Source organism: Anopheles marshallii, chromosome 3, assembly GCF_943734725.1.
Source record: "Anopheles marshallii chromosome 3, idAnoMarsDA_429_01, whole genome shotgun sequence".
NCBI classification, from domain to species: Eukaryota; Metazoa; Arthropoda; class Insecta; order Diptera; family Culicidae; genus Anopheles; species Anopheles marshallii.
Genome location: NC_071327.1, coordinates 72415021 through 72429413, shown reverse-complemented (window position 1 = coordinate 72429413; position 14393 = coordinate 72415021). Strand labels below are relative to the sequence as shown.

Below are 14393 nucleotides of genomic sequence, written 5' to 3'. Positions count from 1 at the left end.
CCGAAAAAAGGGGTCAAACTCGAAGGTCTCTGCAATATTCGACTGCACTGGAACGCCGGATCCGCTTGCGCCGAACGCTGCAAACAGAAGAAGCAGGGCTGGCGATTGGAATGAAATTTATTTGCTGAGAATAAAATTAATTGACAGTTTCATTTTATCTAATTTCAAATTTACTTACGAAACCCGCGTGTGCCGATCGCGCAAAGTCGATCGCGATCGGGGTGGCAATGTGTTTGCCGATGTGTGTTTGTTTGATTTTTATTTTCCACCTTCCGTTCGGTGAGATTTATACCGATCGGTTGGTCCAATTCTTTGCCCAGCTCTTTGCATATCGTTCCGGGCAGTGGTGTGGAATCGGCGATGACTTTCCGGTACGGAGTGTGTGTGTGTTTTTTGCGGCTCAGGTCGATATGTGAACGACTCATTTAAAATTCATCCCATCCCAATCTTCGTTCTCTCGGCGAGTTCCCGGCGAGTTCGTGGAGTTCTTGCACTGTGTATTTCCTGAGGCAACTCAACCTGTCATCACCTTTTTAGTTTGCGATCTCTGCGGTGCTCTGCGGTGCGGTCGCAGCCGTCGTGATCAAGTATTTATAGACGTGCAGCGACCGTGCCGCGTGTGTGTGACAACCGAAATCGATCGTCTAACACACTGTAGCGCGCCCGCATCGGGTTGCGCGGACCGAAATTCGGTGTTTGCCGATGTCGGACACGGGCCTGTTCGGGGGAAAACAAAAAAAAAAGGGAATCATTAAGGAGTTTTATTGATGGTGTTGTGCTCACCGACACCGCGGAAAGGAAAAGGCTACGCCCCATAACGAGGTGTAATAATGATGGTTTGAAATTTTAATATTCCAAGCTCGGTCCCGGTGAAAGAGCTGCCAGGCCACCCAGGGGATTTTTCTTGCCCGTGTGTGTATTGTTTTGTGTTTTTTTGGTTTTCCTCCAACACACTGTGGTTTGAGTCCAGTTTTTATTTCCGTTTTTGAGTGTGGAAGTGTACGAAGTGCAGGGCACGTGCAGGCAGTGGTCGCCGGTTTCATCCACACCCATCCGGTGGTCCCGGTTGGAGGCAGTGAACCGACAAAACGGGTACCACCCACACACAAACACAGGTGGCAATGATACAGGGTAGCAGGAGGGAAAAGGGAAGGTCCTACCGAAAAAAATAAATGCATGGACGATGAATTGGTAGCCCCAATTAAAGCATATCCTCCTGTGTTACTGTGCACAGGGTTTCGTGCACAGTTTAGCAGTAAGGCCGGCCCGGTTGTGTGAAGCACGTGCAGAAGAGAAAAAAGGTAGACCTTTCCCTATCTTCACGATCCATTTTTATCGACCCTGTCGTCACCAATCGACGGAGCCCACCTACAAGAAGCTTCAAAGTAAAAATGTGTTATCGCGGTCGGAGTGCTTTTGAGATTTTCTTTTTCTTCCCTTCCTTTCGTTTCGTGCGGTCTAAAGGCAATTAATTTTCATGTCGTTTGCGGGAAAACGCCAAACAACGGGCCCATCAAACTGCTCGTGAAGCGAGATAAAAATATACATCATCAACTAAAATACCGAATGGCGGTCCGCATTTGGTTGCGGTACGCCCGACAGTACGCCTGAAAAAATCCTCATTGCAAACGGCCATCTAACAGCCGCCGAAAACACCAACCTACGACGTGGTAGGACGATGAAGCCACATAAAATTAATCTTAATTTGCATCTCAATTGAAGGCAACCGAGCGAATCATGTTTTAAAAAGATCTTTCCTTGTGCTTCGCTTTAGCAAACAGCGCTAGCCAAACGCCTTAGCCAAACACAGCCCAATTTACTTATCGGCAATGGCTCCGGTTCCGGGCGAATGCAAATCGGCCTCGCAAAGCTGAAACGATGTAATTAAAATGTTATTTAAGTATTGTAATGCAAGCCACGTCAGCAATTGGATGATTTTTGGTTTTGTGTGAAGAAAATGGTAAATCGAACCATTTTTGCCGGCCCCGATGAATACAACCATAAGGTTTGTTTTCTTATATTTAAAATCTTTCTCATTTTCCAATATATCTGATGATATTGAGGATATTGGCCACTTTACATTGTCCGGCACCATAAATACAGCAACTTGAAATTGCTAGATGTGCACCACGATTGCCAAACAACTAATTACCGTGCACTGTATCAGACGATTTAAATTCCTTTGCCAACCCATTACACCGATGTGTTATTAGGATTAATAATGAGCTTCCTTTTCGGAAAGCTTTGCTACGTACCATGGCCAAGAAGACTTGGCAGGCCCAATACCGCGAATAGCAATTCCCCGATGTCCTTTATCTTACAAATTCCACAACCACCGTCTCAAAGTGTCAAGCAATTCTTTTCGGCCGGGGCAACATTTTCGTTCTTCTGCCAGCGGTAGGGAATGTAAATTAATCTTCGCCACGCTACTCCCCGCGAGCAGGGAAGATTGGGTGGCTGGAAACGGATCGCAACAACACGTACACTCGCTCGGACGATGATCGTCCGTGGAAAGGTGTGCCCGGGAGATGTTTGCCCGAAAATTCCCGGAAATCGTCCCGAATGCTGCGGACCGTATTTCCCCGTTTTTTCCTAGACAGTTGTGTGTCCCCCATTGTTTAGCGATGGTTCACGCGCTCACGACCGAATGCTAAAGTGGTGTCGTCGCCCATTCGTCGATACGCTTCACCACACATTCCGGCATCCCGTCCACTGGTGCGATTCCTCGGAGTATCGTAACAGTCCAATTCAGATAGTTCACACCGATTGTGTGAATCCGGCAATATAAAATGTATAGAAATCGTATTTGTAATCTGCACCACGGTGTTTGCTGCCGTTTGCTCGAACGACGCGACCATCCTGCGAGGACGTTTTTGGGGCTTTTGGGATTTTTGCTGCCTCCAGCAGCATCCATGACAGCTCCATAGAAAGCAGCAGGAGCCTCGGACACCACGGTTTCGCTTCGGCATTCGATTCGGTGTCGTATTATTTTGCAGCCATTCTTCACATCATGCACGCTTGGTGATTGTGCACACCCAGGGAATTGTCCACATTCCACCAGAAATTGGCAACGAGAGCGTGGAAATTATATTTAAATATTTCACAGCGCTAACAATACAATGTCGGACGGGACGCAGCATAATGAAAGCATAATATCCTGGTGAGAAATAGTTTTAAGTAGAGTGTCTCAAATAGTTCCCACGACACAAACGTTTGTGCAATGTAATAATATTTTTAGTGATAAACTTAGATACCTTATAATGTTCTGCAAAGTCTTAACAACAAACGGACATTGCAACTAACCACAATACCACACTGTAATTCATATAGAAAAAAAGAGCATCATGATCGTTTCCATTCTTCCAGAGTAAGGTGGTACTGTAGCAGCGCGAAGGCATCGTTCTGTTGCGAAGCGTGGTTGTCGATTTCGTGGTATCTAAATCTGTGTCGAAGCATATTTATGAATGGAGTGGTCAACTCGTTTCGATGAGATTTACACTCGGTACGTGCACCAGAACCACCGGTACCGGTTGAATGGTTGCGCTCCGACCGAACCGAACAGCGTCGTTTCGTACGTTCGTTCGCAGACAATTTCCTGCCCGAACCGCACAAGACGTAAGACGTCGCGCACAAAGTGACTGGAATCGGTACGAAAATCGTTTGAAGAAAAATTACCTCGTTGACGGTTTCGACTTCGTTCGACGATTTTCCAGTGGCGATAAAGGAAAGGGTCAATCCCAAACCATCCCGTGTCGCTCGCTTCTGTCGCTCGTGGAGTGGCAAACGGATTCCCAAAAGCACACCCTCACACACACACACACACACACACACACACACACACACACACACACACACACTGTCCGGTATCGGGGATTGGGAGCATACTTGAGGATCGAAACTACTTCGCGCCGTGTAGCACACCGTCCTGGTCTTATGCAGGCGTATTTAGTGATTCGTCCGTACCGTACCGATCACCGAACCGAACCCGGTGGCACAGGACAACGGTTGCACCGTGGATATTGCGGATCGGCGAGTGCACCGTGACGACGTTGTCGTTGCACTGCAGCTTTCATATTATATTTATCTGTCGCTGCCGGGATGCGTGAAATCCGTTGGCCATAAATTGCCACTTTGACTTGTGTCTGAATTTACTGCACACATTTTCAGCAATTCAGTGGTTCCCCTAGTTCCCAACCACCAAAAAAAAAAAACAAACAAACATTCATACTGATCGTACGAACAACCAGTCGGGGTACGGGGCGAACAATTTACTCTTTAGGCGCATTAAAACGCACATGAGCGATCGCGATCGCGGAACAATAATAAAATAAACATAAAAATGAAACCGGAAAATAAAGCGCACGTGAAACGATCGTTGGCACGTTTTGCGCGGTCTATGTTAGCTTTATTTATTTTGACAAGCCCTACAAATTGGAATGGCATTGTTTCGTTTCGTTAGCAGCGCGTGATGACGATTCGCGAGCGATCGTCGAACAGGAGGCTTGTTACGGTGTAGCTGCAGCTAGATGCTGCCCCATGCGGTATGGAACAATTTAATGCCACTAACAAGATTCAACCGATGGGATGCTACGTCACGAGCCACTCGAACGAGAGCGATCGAGATATAGGGGGTGCAGAAAATAATTACCTCGAAGGAAAGATTTGTATGCAAAACTGTCTTAACCCATTGCTTCAAAGTAAATTTCGTTACTTTTATTTACTTTTACTTTTTTTTTTTTTTACTTACGTTACTGTTACCATTTTGTTTTAGGATTTATTTTGCATGAAAGTTTTACACTCTTCCCAACCTGAAATATGTTTGAAATGTCAACGGAACGCAAAGACAGCATGTTTTCAATTTGCTTGCCAGTAAAAACATGCACACCATAAATCTAACATCACGTCCTAAAACGTTCCGCTGCGGAACCTGGCTCAAAAGCGAAGGGTGAATCTAATTATCATTAAAGTACTCATTACAAGCAGCGACGCACTAGCGAAAATGAAAGACCAAAAGCAAACTTGCCGAAAAGAATAGTGCGCGAAGCCGTTAATGCGGCCTCGGTTTCGTCGCTTGATGCCAGTTGTAGTCGTTTGTTTCATTACGCCGTCAGCGAAGAGTGACGGCTGCATCGAGGCAGCGTATTGACTTATGTTTCTGCTACACTTCTCAGCACGTACATGTAATTACGATAACGAAAGCGATAAGCGACCGGCCACATGGGGACAATTTTTGCATACGGAAAATGAAAATATTAACCAAACAAATGGATCGCAAAACAGTGCAGCTAGCATGGCCATTCCCTTCGGTTACAGATGCAAGCGGTCATCAATCAACCCAAGTCAAAGGGAGTTTGGGAGCCACCGTGCCTCAGTGCCGTCACCGTCGGTGGCAGCTGCAAATGGTTGACAAATTTTCTTCTCTTACCGGAGCTTTGTTCGGGTTGTATGATTCTATTTGCTTTTGTTTTGTTTTTGCTACACCCGAAGCATAAGCTCCCAACCAATAGACGGTAGGGAGGGGAACTCTAATTAACTTGCAGTGCATTGCAAACCACATGTACCAGTCGCGTTAACAATTCCACGTGGTTCGTCGTCGACTGTCTTTGATCAAGTTGTAAAACTAATCTTTTCAACACTTGTCGTCCGTTGTGGAGGGTTTTTTTTATTGTTGCTTTAGTTAGTTATTTTGCTTCACTGCCGTGCGCCATACAGTGTACTATAGTGTGGCTTTTTGCACACCATATCTTTTCTTGTGAGTTTTTATCTCTTTTTCCTGTACTTGCGCACAAATCGGCTCCCCGGGACGTATTTCCTAGTGGCGGAAAATGTACTGAAAAAAAAACTAGATGATAAAACGATAAAGAACGGAAGGTGGAGAAATAGATGCATAGATAGAGATGGAAATAGCGAGAGATAGACGGAGAGTGAAACTCCATGAATTTTCAACAACAGCCAATAAACTTTACCGGCCCCAAAACAGTAGAAAAGGCTTCGGTACAGGCTAATACATTGCCGCATATTTAATGTCACTCTGATATTGTCATTAACACAACATAAATTCCGTTACTATCATCATAATTCAGGGGGTAGGTGATTTTGTTTCCCCTCCTCCACCTCCTTATCCACACCTTTTTGAATCGTTTGTTCCACGGTCTACACTAAGCGCGCTCTCTTGCTACCGTTATTTAGTATCGCCATCAACAGGGCACCCCCCGGGTGCGCCTTGGCAAGCGTGTTCGGTAGCCGTTTTGCCGTAGCTTTGACCGGTTTTTGGTTTGTGTTCGGCTTCTTTCTCCTCTTTTCGTTAACTAGGATTTTATTTTATTGTGCCAAGCCACTTGCCATCTGTTTTTTAAGCCCATTCAAACGATCGTTCGCGGCCGGAACGCGCACCGTTTGTCGCACTGGTTGTGCTAATAATCTTTATCTGCCTTGTGTGTGTGTGTTTTTTTTTTAACAAACCACCTGAGCGTTACGCACCGGCAGCGATGTTACTACGACGGGCGCAGTGAAAAGGGTTTTGCGCGGAGAAGAAAATTTATAGATTCGATGGAGCTATTTGTTTGCTCACCATTTTTGTACTTTTATGGCATCTAAATCGAATCTTATCATCAATAACTATAACATAAATATTTTCTACTCCCATTTGACGACGATGAGAAAATAAAATTTGAAACTTCTTCAACATATTCAGAAAACATAAAATAATTCACCACTTGTTAACCATTTTTTAAACACGCAAAACAACGAAAGGGAACACGACATCAGCGTCCGTTCGTAACGTGTCAATCCTAAATCATACAAAAACTTCACGCAATCCATTCTAATCCATATCGTGTGGTAACACTTGGGGAAAGAACGCCCAGAGCCGTACCATTCAGCGACGAACTTCTGTGGAACGTGGGGTTTAATTTCTTAAAATATGCAATTCAATGAATGTCGAGCAGGATTATGGTGGTTAAATTAAAAGGATTTAAACACGGAGTTGTACAATTTCGCTTTTATCACCTGATTTATGCGGAAAGTTTCGGTGTGTCCGGCCAACGATGTCTGGATGTATTTTTTGCTCTCCTGCTTTCCCCAGCGGCTTGCGGTTTCCTGTGATCAGTCGGACGTACGGCTGACTTCTGCTTTGGGGAATTGGTTTTTATAACTTTCAGCACCTCCAGAACAGTGACCGGATGGAAACGATTGAAAGGATCTTTTATAAAAATCTTTCCTTAGAATGATTGCTGACACTTTTCTATGCATTTGTGGCAGAAAGTGGCAGAATTTTCCACTGTGATAAGAAAGGTTTTTGCTCATGGTAATCACCCAAATGATGTTTTATTTTTTATTTAGTTTAGCTTGATGATTACATTATCATCGCTCAAGGTGCTGTCACATTGCGTTTGGGTAAACTAACACTGATGCGCCGATTAGTGAATTGATATGGTCCGTAGCGTCGGCCCGGGTGCCCCCGAACTGCTCCGAAACGATAGCTTATTAGATTAATGTCGAGCTTGCATTACAAATTTTGACCTTAATAAATAAACAAGATCAGGGAAAACGGCACACATAAAACAAGGGAAACAGACCCTCAAACACAGACACACACACACAAACGCGCGCGCGCACATAAAAAGCTCTTGTACATTATTTATGATTGAGGTTGAGAATAGGAGCATCGGATCCTAAAACAGCCATCGCGTATAGAGTTGTTCTGTGCGGTGAGGCGAGAACAAAAAAGGGGTTTTGTACCGATTGGAGAGGAGAAAGGGGACGTGGAGGGGATGTCCGGGAGGCGCCTAAGGAAGATGCTTGGGGTGTAGCGCGGCGTCATGCACCGTACATGGCGATTTCCTTTCATTAGCACCTGCTCCACGGGTTAAACGGTCCGAATAACCGAATACCGTACTTAGTAGTAGTGCTTTGGACATGATCAAGTGATCGTGAGTGAGCAGAGAGAGCGGCAAGAAAAGGGGAAGGTGGGGAACGCACAACCAAACATGCACACGCATCAATTCCCATCAGACAAAAAAAAGAAGCAACAGAACACATCAGGCATATGATGTGCGATGCGTTAAAGAGTAATTTTTCCATCAACGTCGATGCGTTGCGATCGTCCATCCCTTCCATCCCGGTTGTGCCCCAATAGGGAATATTCGAAGGGCTAGCCCTCTTGGGTTCGTCCTCACCAAACTGGTGTCCCGGGAGCGTGGGAAACGGAGGGCAAGAAAAGGTGCAAAGTAAAAACGCAAACGAAATACACTCCGCAGGAATTAATAACTTAATTTTTATCGACGGAATGCCACTTTTGACCGTGTCTGGTTGGGCTGGTTGGTTTGCCTGCCACGAATGTCCGTGGTCCGGAACCGGGGTACGGACGACGATTCTTGTTTGCTTAGTGCAAAACGATCCAGCAGTTCGTTTCGCGAGCGATATAAATTTATTAATTATGAACGGCCGAACGGTGGCCGCGCTGCTGCGTATCGGCCGTCTGCTATTTGCTTGTTAAACCCATCGGAAGACACTGCACGATGGTCCAGAAGTGGAAGTTTGGCTAAAAAAAATCTGAAATCCTCTAAAAACCGACTAAGTAGAATATTTTTACAGTAAAATATTTATAGTTTATTAGCAAAAATTGCAAAAATGGTTTCAGCTCCCGCATTACCTTGAAAGCTCAATTCCACAGCCAAACTTAGTGGATAGGGTTTAATGCTTTCTTTCCAGAATCATCGGTGAACTATACCATAAATCATCACTTTTAATAAAGTTGTTCAATGAATGGAATGACAGACTGGAGTTTGGATGTTCAGATATTAAGATACTTGGTTATCTCGCCGTTACATCCTGTACTTGGCATATTAATGTTGCCTGAAATGTTACTATTTCAGGAGATTATTTCGTGTAAAAGAAAAGAGACTCAATATTCAATACTGAATTTCTGGAAGGAAATCTAAATCATTGTTATTATAAATAAAATGACGGAATGCATGTGACGAGCCTTTATCAACCTGGACCACTGTGCGCCATAAGAATGGTTGCAAGGTGTTTGTGTACGGCAAATGAAAAATACGTCTCGAAACAGCAACCAACCAACCAACCTTGAGAGGGAACATCCCCCAACAGGAGCAGGAAAATGGGATCAATCTATGCTGCTTATCATAAACACGTTAAATATGTCCACTTCAATCGTGCACGGTGAAACGAGACACCAAGCATCTGGCGGAAGGCGTCCGAAATCAGCACGATTTATCTACCAGCTTCCCATTTTGCAGCGCGTCGAATGGACGGGACATACGGATGGGAAACCGGTGAAGATGGTCCATTTGTTAGCCGGAGCTGATAAATGGATTGCCTTCTTTAGCTACTGGTATTATTTCTTTTTTCCTCCGCTGGCAGGCATCCTCTTTCAGGTGCATCGAAACCCCACCCGACGGGATGCGTGCGAGAAGGTTTGAGCCTGGGGAAGGAAATAAATGTATTGCTAATAATCATAATAATGTGTGATAAATAATAAAAGAAAAGGAAATAAAACGCTTGCCAGTTTCGCACGGCCGTACCGCGTGCGTGTGTGTGCTGTGGGGGGAAATAGCTCGACCCAAGCACAACTCAATATCGCGTTGATGAACTGTGGCACCGCTTAAAACGATGGACCGTGGGCCGGCGAAGGTACGGGGCAAAGTAAACAAACGAGTTTCTCCACCGGCCATAAAACATACCGGGACCGGGCCGGCTGGACGCAACCAAAACCCCGCATGCGAAATGCGTGCGCTCACAAACCGCGAATAGCGCGCGGGTCCGTTTGAGGGATCGTGCGTGAAATGAAGAGTGGCATATTATGCTGATTGAACGGATGGAAAAATCGCGGAAAAGCGTGGAGGGGGAGGGGAAGGGTGCTGAGGGGGGTTCGAACATGGGAATAGACGCCCAAGACATTTCCGCAACGGGCCCTCAGAAGGAATGCAGTATCGAAACAAGTGGCGTTATTTCTATTGCGCTATTTGCACGAAGGAGAACGAGAAGTGCACCAGCATTTATCGCGCGGCGAAGAAAGAAGATGCCAACAAGTGCCCCGGTACCAAAGCCGAGCGCACAAAAGGAGCCCCCGATGAGCGATGAAGCGGGTTCGTCCCCTCCCTTCCCGGTTGTGACGCCATTCTCTTTTAATACCCTTTTATTGTTGGTTTTATAGCTTGTAAAAGGATACCTTCGTATCACCTTGATGGCATTTCGGTGGCTTTTAATTGAAACATAAAAAATGTCGTACGACGTTACTGGGCACCAGCATCGGTAACAATGCGCCCGAGTGCAGTTGCCGAGTTTGCGGCTTTGCGTGTGCGTCCGTGTCCGGGAGGTTTTCTTTTCTCCACTTCCACACACAGTCGATCGTTCTCGTTCATCGCGCTGCTGATACCTATTATCGTAAACTATTGTTTGATGTTTGATGGTGGGATCAAGTTGTTACGATCGTTTAGCTGCACCGATTGTGTTGTAAGCGATATGAGAGATCGAGTTATAACAGGGATGGGGTATTGTTTTAGATCCGACTCAGTTTGAATGCAATAAATTTTTATTTAAGGTTTTTTGTTGGAATTAACGAGAAAATTCATATAGAGTAAAAATAAAGGATAACGTCTCAAACTGATAGAATATACAGGATTATTTACATGACTGTTAAAATTATAGCAAATTATAGCAAATGAACAACAAATGAACTACTATGACAAGTGAATAAACAATAGCAAATAGAAATCCTCAGGAGTTTGATATCAAGTGCACAAGCGAACTGATATAAAATCTTTCTGATCTTTCTTTGTATGTTTAGATGGAATACATCCTACGACGGAAGTTGATTCTTGGTACATCTGTTCATATTCAGATGCTTATATAGAGGAGCTCTTTCTCCCTCTATACATCAAAATTATAACTTAGAGCATCCCTAAAAACTACCAACGATTTTCAAATCAACCAAAGTTATATTCAGATCAGAAAATTTTAAAATTATCAGAAAGAATTCTTTCATACTTTCCCAACGACCAGATTTGCTGTAAATTTTATCTTGTTCATCTGAATGCTAATGCTACAAATGAAATTGTGCCAACAAGTGTTTTACACTCACGTACCACACACTTGCGTACCTTCTTTCCTCATCCCTGCAAAGGAATTTTACACCAATCCACCCCACGATACGGGCGAGTAGGTTGCTGTATTAAAACGCAACAAAAGGTGCTTATAATTTTATGCGCAGCACATATTTTGTTTTAAATAAAAATGTTATAATTAAGAACCGTCGTTTTCGACTGTTAGTGCGGCTGTTAAAACAAAACACGTGAAACCTGAACCTGTGTGTGTGTGTGTGTTGTAGGCTGTAGAAGCTTAACGTCCTGGGTAAGGGGGAGCGGTTACCCATTTTTCCGATGGTTTGGCCGATTGAAGTCGGTCAGCAGGCTAGCAACACATGCACCTCCACCTCGTAAGTCATTTGGGCGTTTATGTGTGTTTTAACAGTTTATTTTGTGTGTATTTCAGTTGTTGTTTTTGTCTGCATCCATTTAATGCTGCCGTGTTTCGTTCCCGTTTATTGTTTTACGCTTGAAGTGGATTGTCGCCCCTCGTGCACGGGGGAACAGGCGTATGACTGGCCCCCGTTGCTGGTGGATTGTTTTCACTGATCCATCTCTCCGTTTCGATAATTAGCGCTAACAGAGACAGAGAGAACATTGTGAGGATACGAAGTTCAACCCCATCGCTGGCATTTAATTCTACAATGAAGCAAGTCTGGTTTATTTATTTTTTTCCAACGCACGCTCGTTGGTTTACAGCACTGCAAAAGGGGCCAAAGTGAAAAGATAATCTGGAACGTATGAAATCATAAAAAAACACAAACACACACACACACACACAGAAATGGAAAACTCCCCAACATTAAGGGATGCAACGGTGTGAGGAAAAATAAACACCATGAGATGAGTATATTTGTTAATCATAAAAACAACGGAGCGCGCAAAAAAGGCGAGCAACAGCAAACAACCATTCGCTTGTGTCGTTGTTCTTAGTGACTGTTGCACACTTCCGAAAGCTGCATTTATCTGGAAGCTTTCCACCGTAATTGAGTCTGGCCAAATGCAAAGGTGGAAGAAGAAATGAAATCAGCACCATAAACGCACCTACCCGTACATAAGCGAGAACGCTTGCTCGGCTGCATTGCATTGCAAAACAATAATAAAATCATAAAAGTGTTAATTGTTTTGTTTTGTTCGGGCTAATTCGAGTCGCTAGACGAACGGGCAACGCGGTGACAGGAATTTGCGGGGCGGGAAGCGTCAACGCACCCTTCGCCGCTGCTTCTCTGGTGGCTTAATAATGGCCGTTCGATCGTAATCTGCACCCGTGCGGTGCAAGACACACCACGTATACTTAAAGAGCCCATGGTTCGTTTACATTCGTGCATGGTTTGCATTCAATTTACTTATGTTTTCCTGTACTTTTGTGCTTTGATTAGCAAGATGCAACATTGCAAACCAGGAACTAACGAGACCCGAATGAGACGTTTCATATGCGACTTACTTCATCATCGCTTTATTCCGCTTTCTTTCCCTTTACAGAGCAACCCCTACGCATTGAAGGACAGTGGGCCAACGAGTGATATGACAGCGTGGACTTCCGCCGGATTGCAGCCTACGACGGGATACTATCCGTACGATCCAACCCTAGCTGCCTATGGGTAAGTGCGCCCGGGGTAAACCCAAACACACCCGAATGTGGCATCAATTCCCTCCTTATCATGTTAAACAGATGAACTGTCGGGGCTTTTATTTCGTTTGGGATTTTCCGACTAGACGTGGAACGGATAATTTATTGGCCGGAATTTCGTAGCAGAAGCAAACGCTTACGAGTGAGCGTAAAGAATTCATGTACGCTTCCCCTTTACTGTCGTTTCCTTTCTTGCCGGCAGACGATGAAAATGGAGAGTAAATGTTTGGGGTTGTGATTCAATTTGACCACCGCTGGAACTAACCAGAGCCACTACAACAACAAACCCTCGAGGAGAAAAAAGAAGGAAAGTAGTTACTTCCTTCCTGCACTTTCCGCACGCGGTTCATTATTATTAGTGCTTGGCGGTGGTTTTTCCTGCAATTTTCCACCCCAAAAGCAAAGTCGTTCCCGGTATGGGTCAGAAGTGCCATTTTTTTTTTTTTGGTTGGTCCTTAGACGACTACCGTATGTTGGCTGGTGTGTTTGAGGTGGCAGCAAGCAGAACACATTCCAGCAGCGCGCCATAACTCATGTTTCACTTCCGAGTAGGATGTACGCCGTGGTAGGGAAAACGGAGATTGAGTTTCCCATGCATGTTCGGCGTGCGCGGTCGTTTCGTGGCATAGATTTGTGGTCACCATTACCGGGCCACCAGTTTCGACGATGGTGGCGAGAAGCAAGCCAATCGCTCCAAAAAACAAGACCCCGCGTTTGGGTCACACGTAGCGTGACGAAAGGTAATTCCTTTGCGTATTGACGCCTTTTGGGTGGCCAATAATCAAACAGCTTTGCTGGATCACTGACGGCAGAAACTATGTTGCACCCATAAAACGGTCTTTATCGACGGGGAAGGAATTTATTTAGCAGCATTATTTTAACCGTTCACACAACCGTACCGTGCACGAGAATAGAAAGGGTTTGTAGTATCGGTTGAAGGTAACAAAAAACGATCTCTTCGCGTCAATATCTGACGAAAAAAAAAACTGGTTTTTGGAAGCAAAGAGGAAAAAATAGCCACCAGTTACCACAACAAAAAGAGCAAACACTGAGCAATCGCGAGCATATAAACTGTAACAAAGGCTATGTACAGCAGAAGTTTGTCCATTCGATCCCTCTTAACACAACTTCGCACTTCTGTGCTTGTGCGGAATGCATAGGAAATTAGCATAAACGTTCGGTGGACCCGATGGGAACAGGAACATCAGGCTTTCGACATTCGGGTGTAACTAATTACAGCCAACGAACGGGCATCGCAATGGACCTGCACTTTCGTCTGCACGCGTGCACCGAACGTTGCTGGTAATAATGCATATTTTCCATGAGTAAACAACTGCACGGTTCTCCCCATTGTCGAAAATTCGCAAAGTTCGCACATCTTGCCCGAACACTCACACACCAGCTGATAAGAAACTGCAGATGATGCGGTCTGCGCAAAGCCCTATTCGTGGTGAGCTTGGGTGTTGACTTTTATCGCGTTGCCTCCATTTATTGGACATTCCATCGCAACAGGACCACGCAGCTGTGGCCAGGCGTAAATTGGCTAAAAAAAAGAGTATACCGTACCGGTTCACCACCTGTCTAAATTTCGTGACAGCTCGCTTCCCCACCGGGTTTCTTTTTTGGCGCGAATCGAAAGCGATCCGTCTACCGGC

General features: G+C 44.9%; 1 protein-coding gene across 1 annotated transcript in view; it reads left to right on the top strand.

Moving 5' to 3' along the window:
- The window catches only part of LOC128715775 (homeobox protein araucan-like), a 98842-nt gene that overhangs the window by 54789 nt on the left and 29660 nt on the right, over positions 1-14393 (top strand). Inside the window, exon 3 of the mRNA XM_053810690.1 lies at positions 12591-12709. Within this exon, the coding sequence (XP_053666665.1) occupies positions 12591-12709 (119 nt within the window). The remainder of the gene's footprint in view (positions 1-12590; positions 12710-14393) is intronic.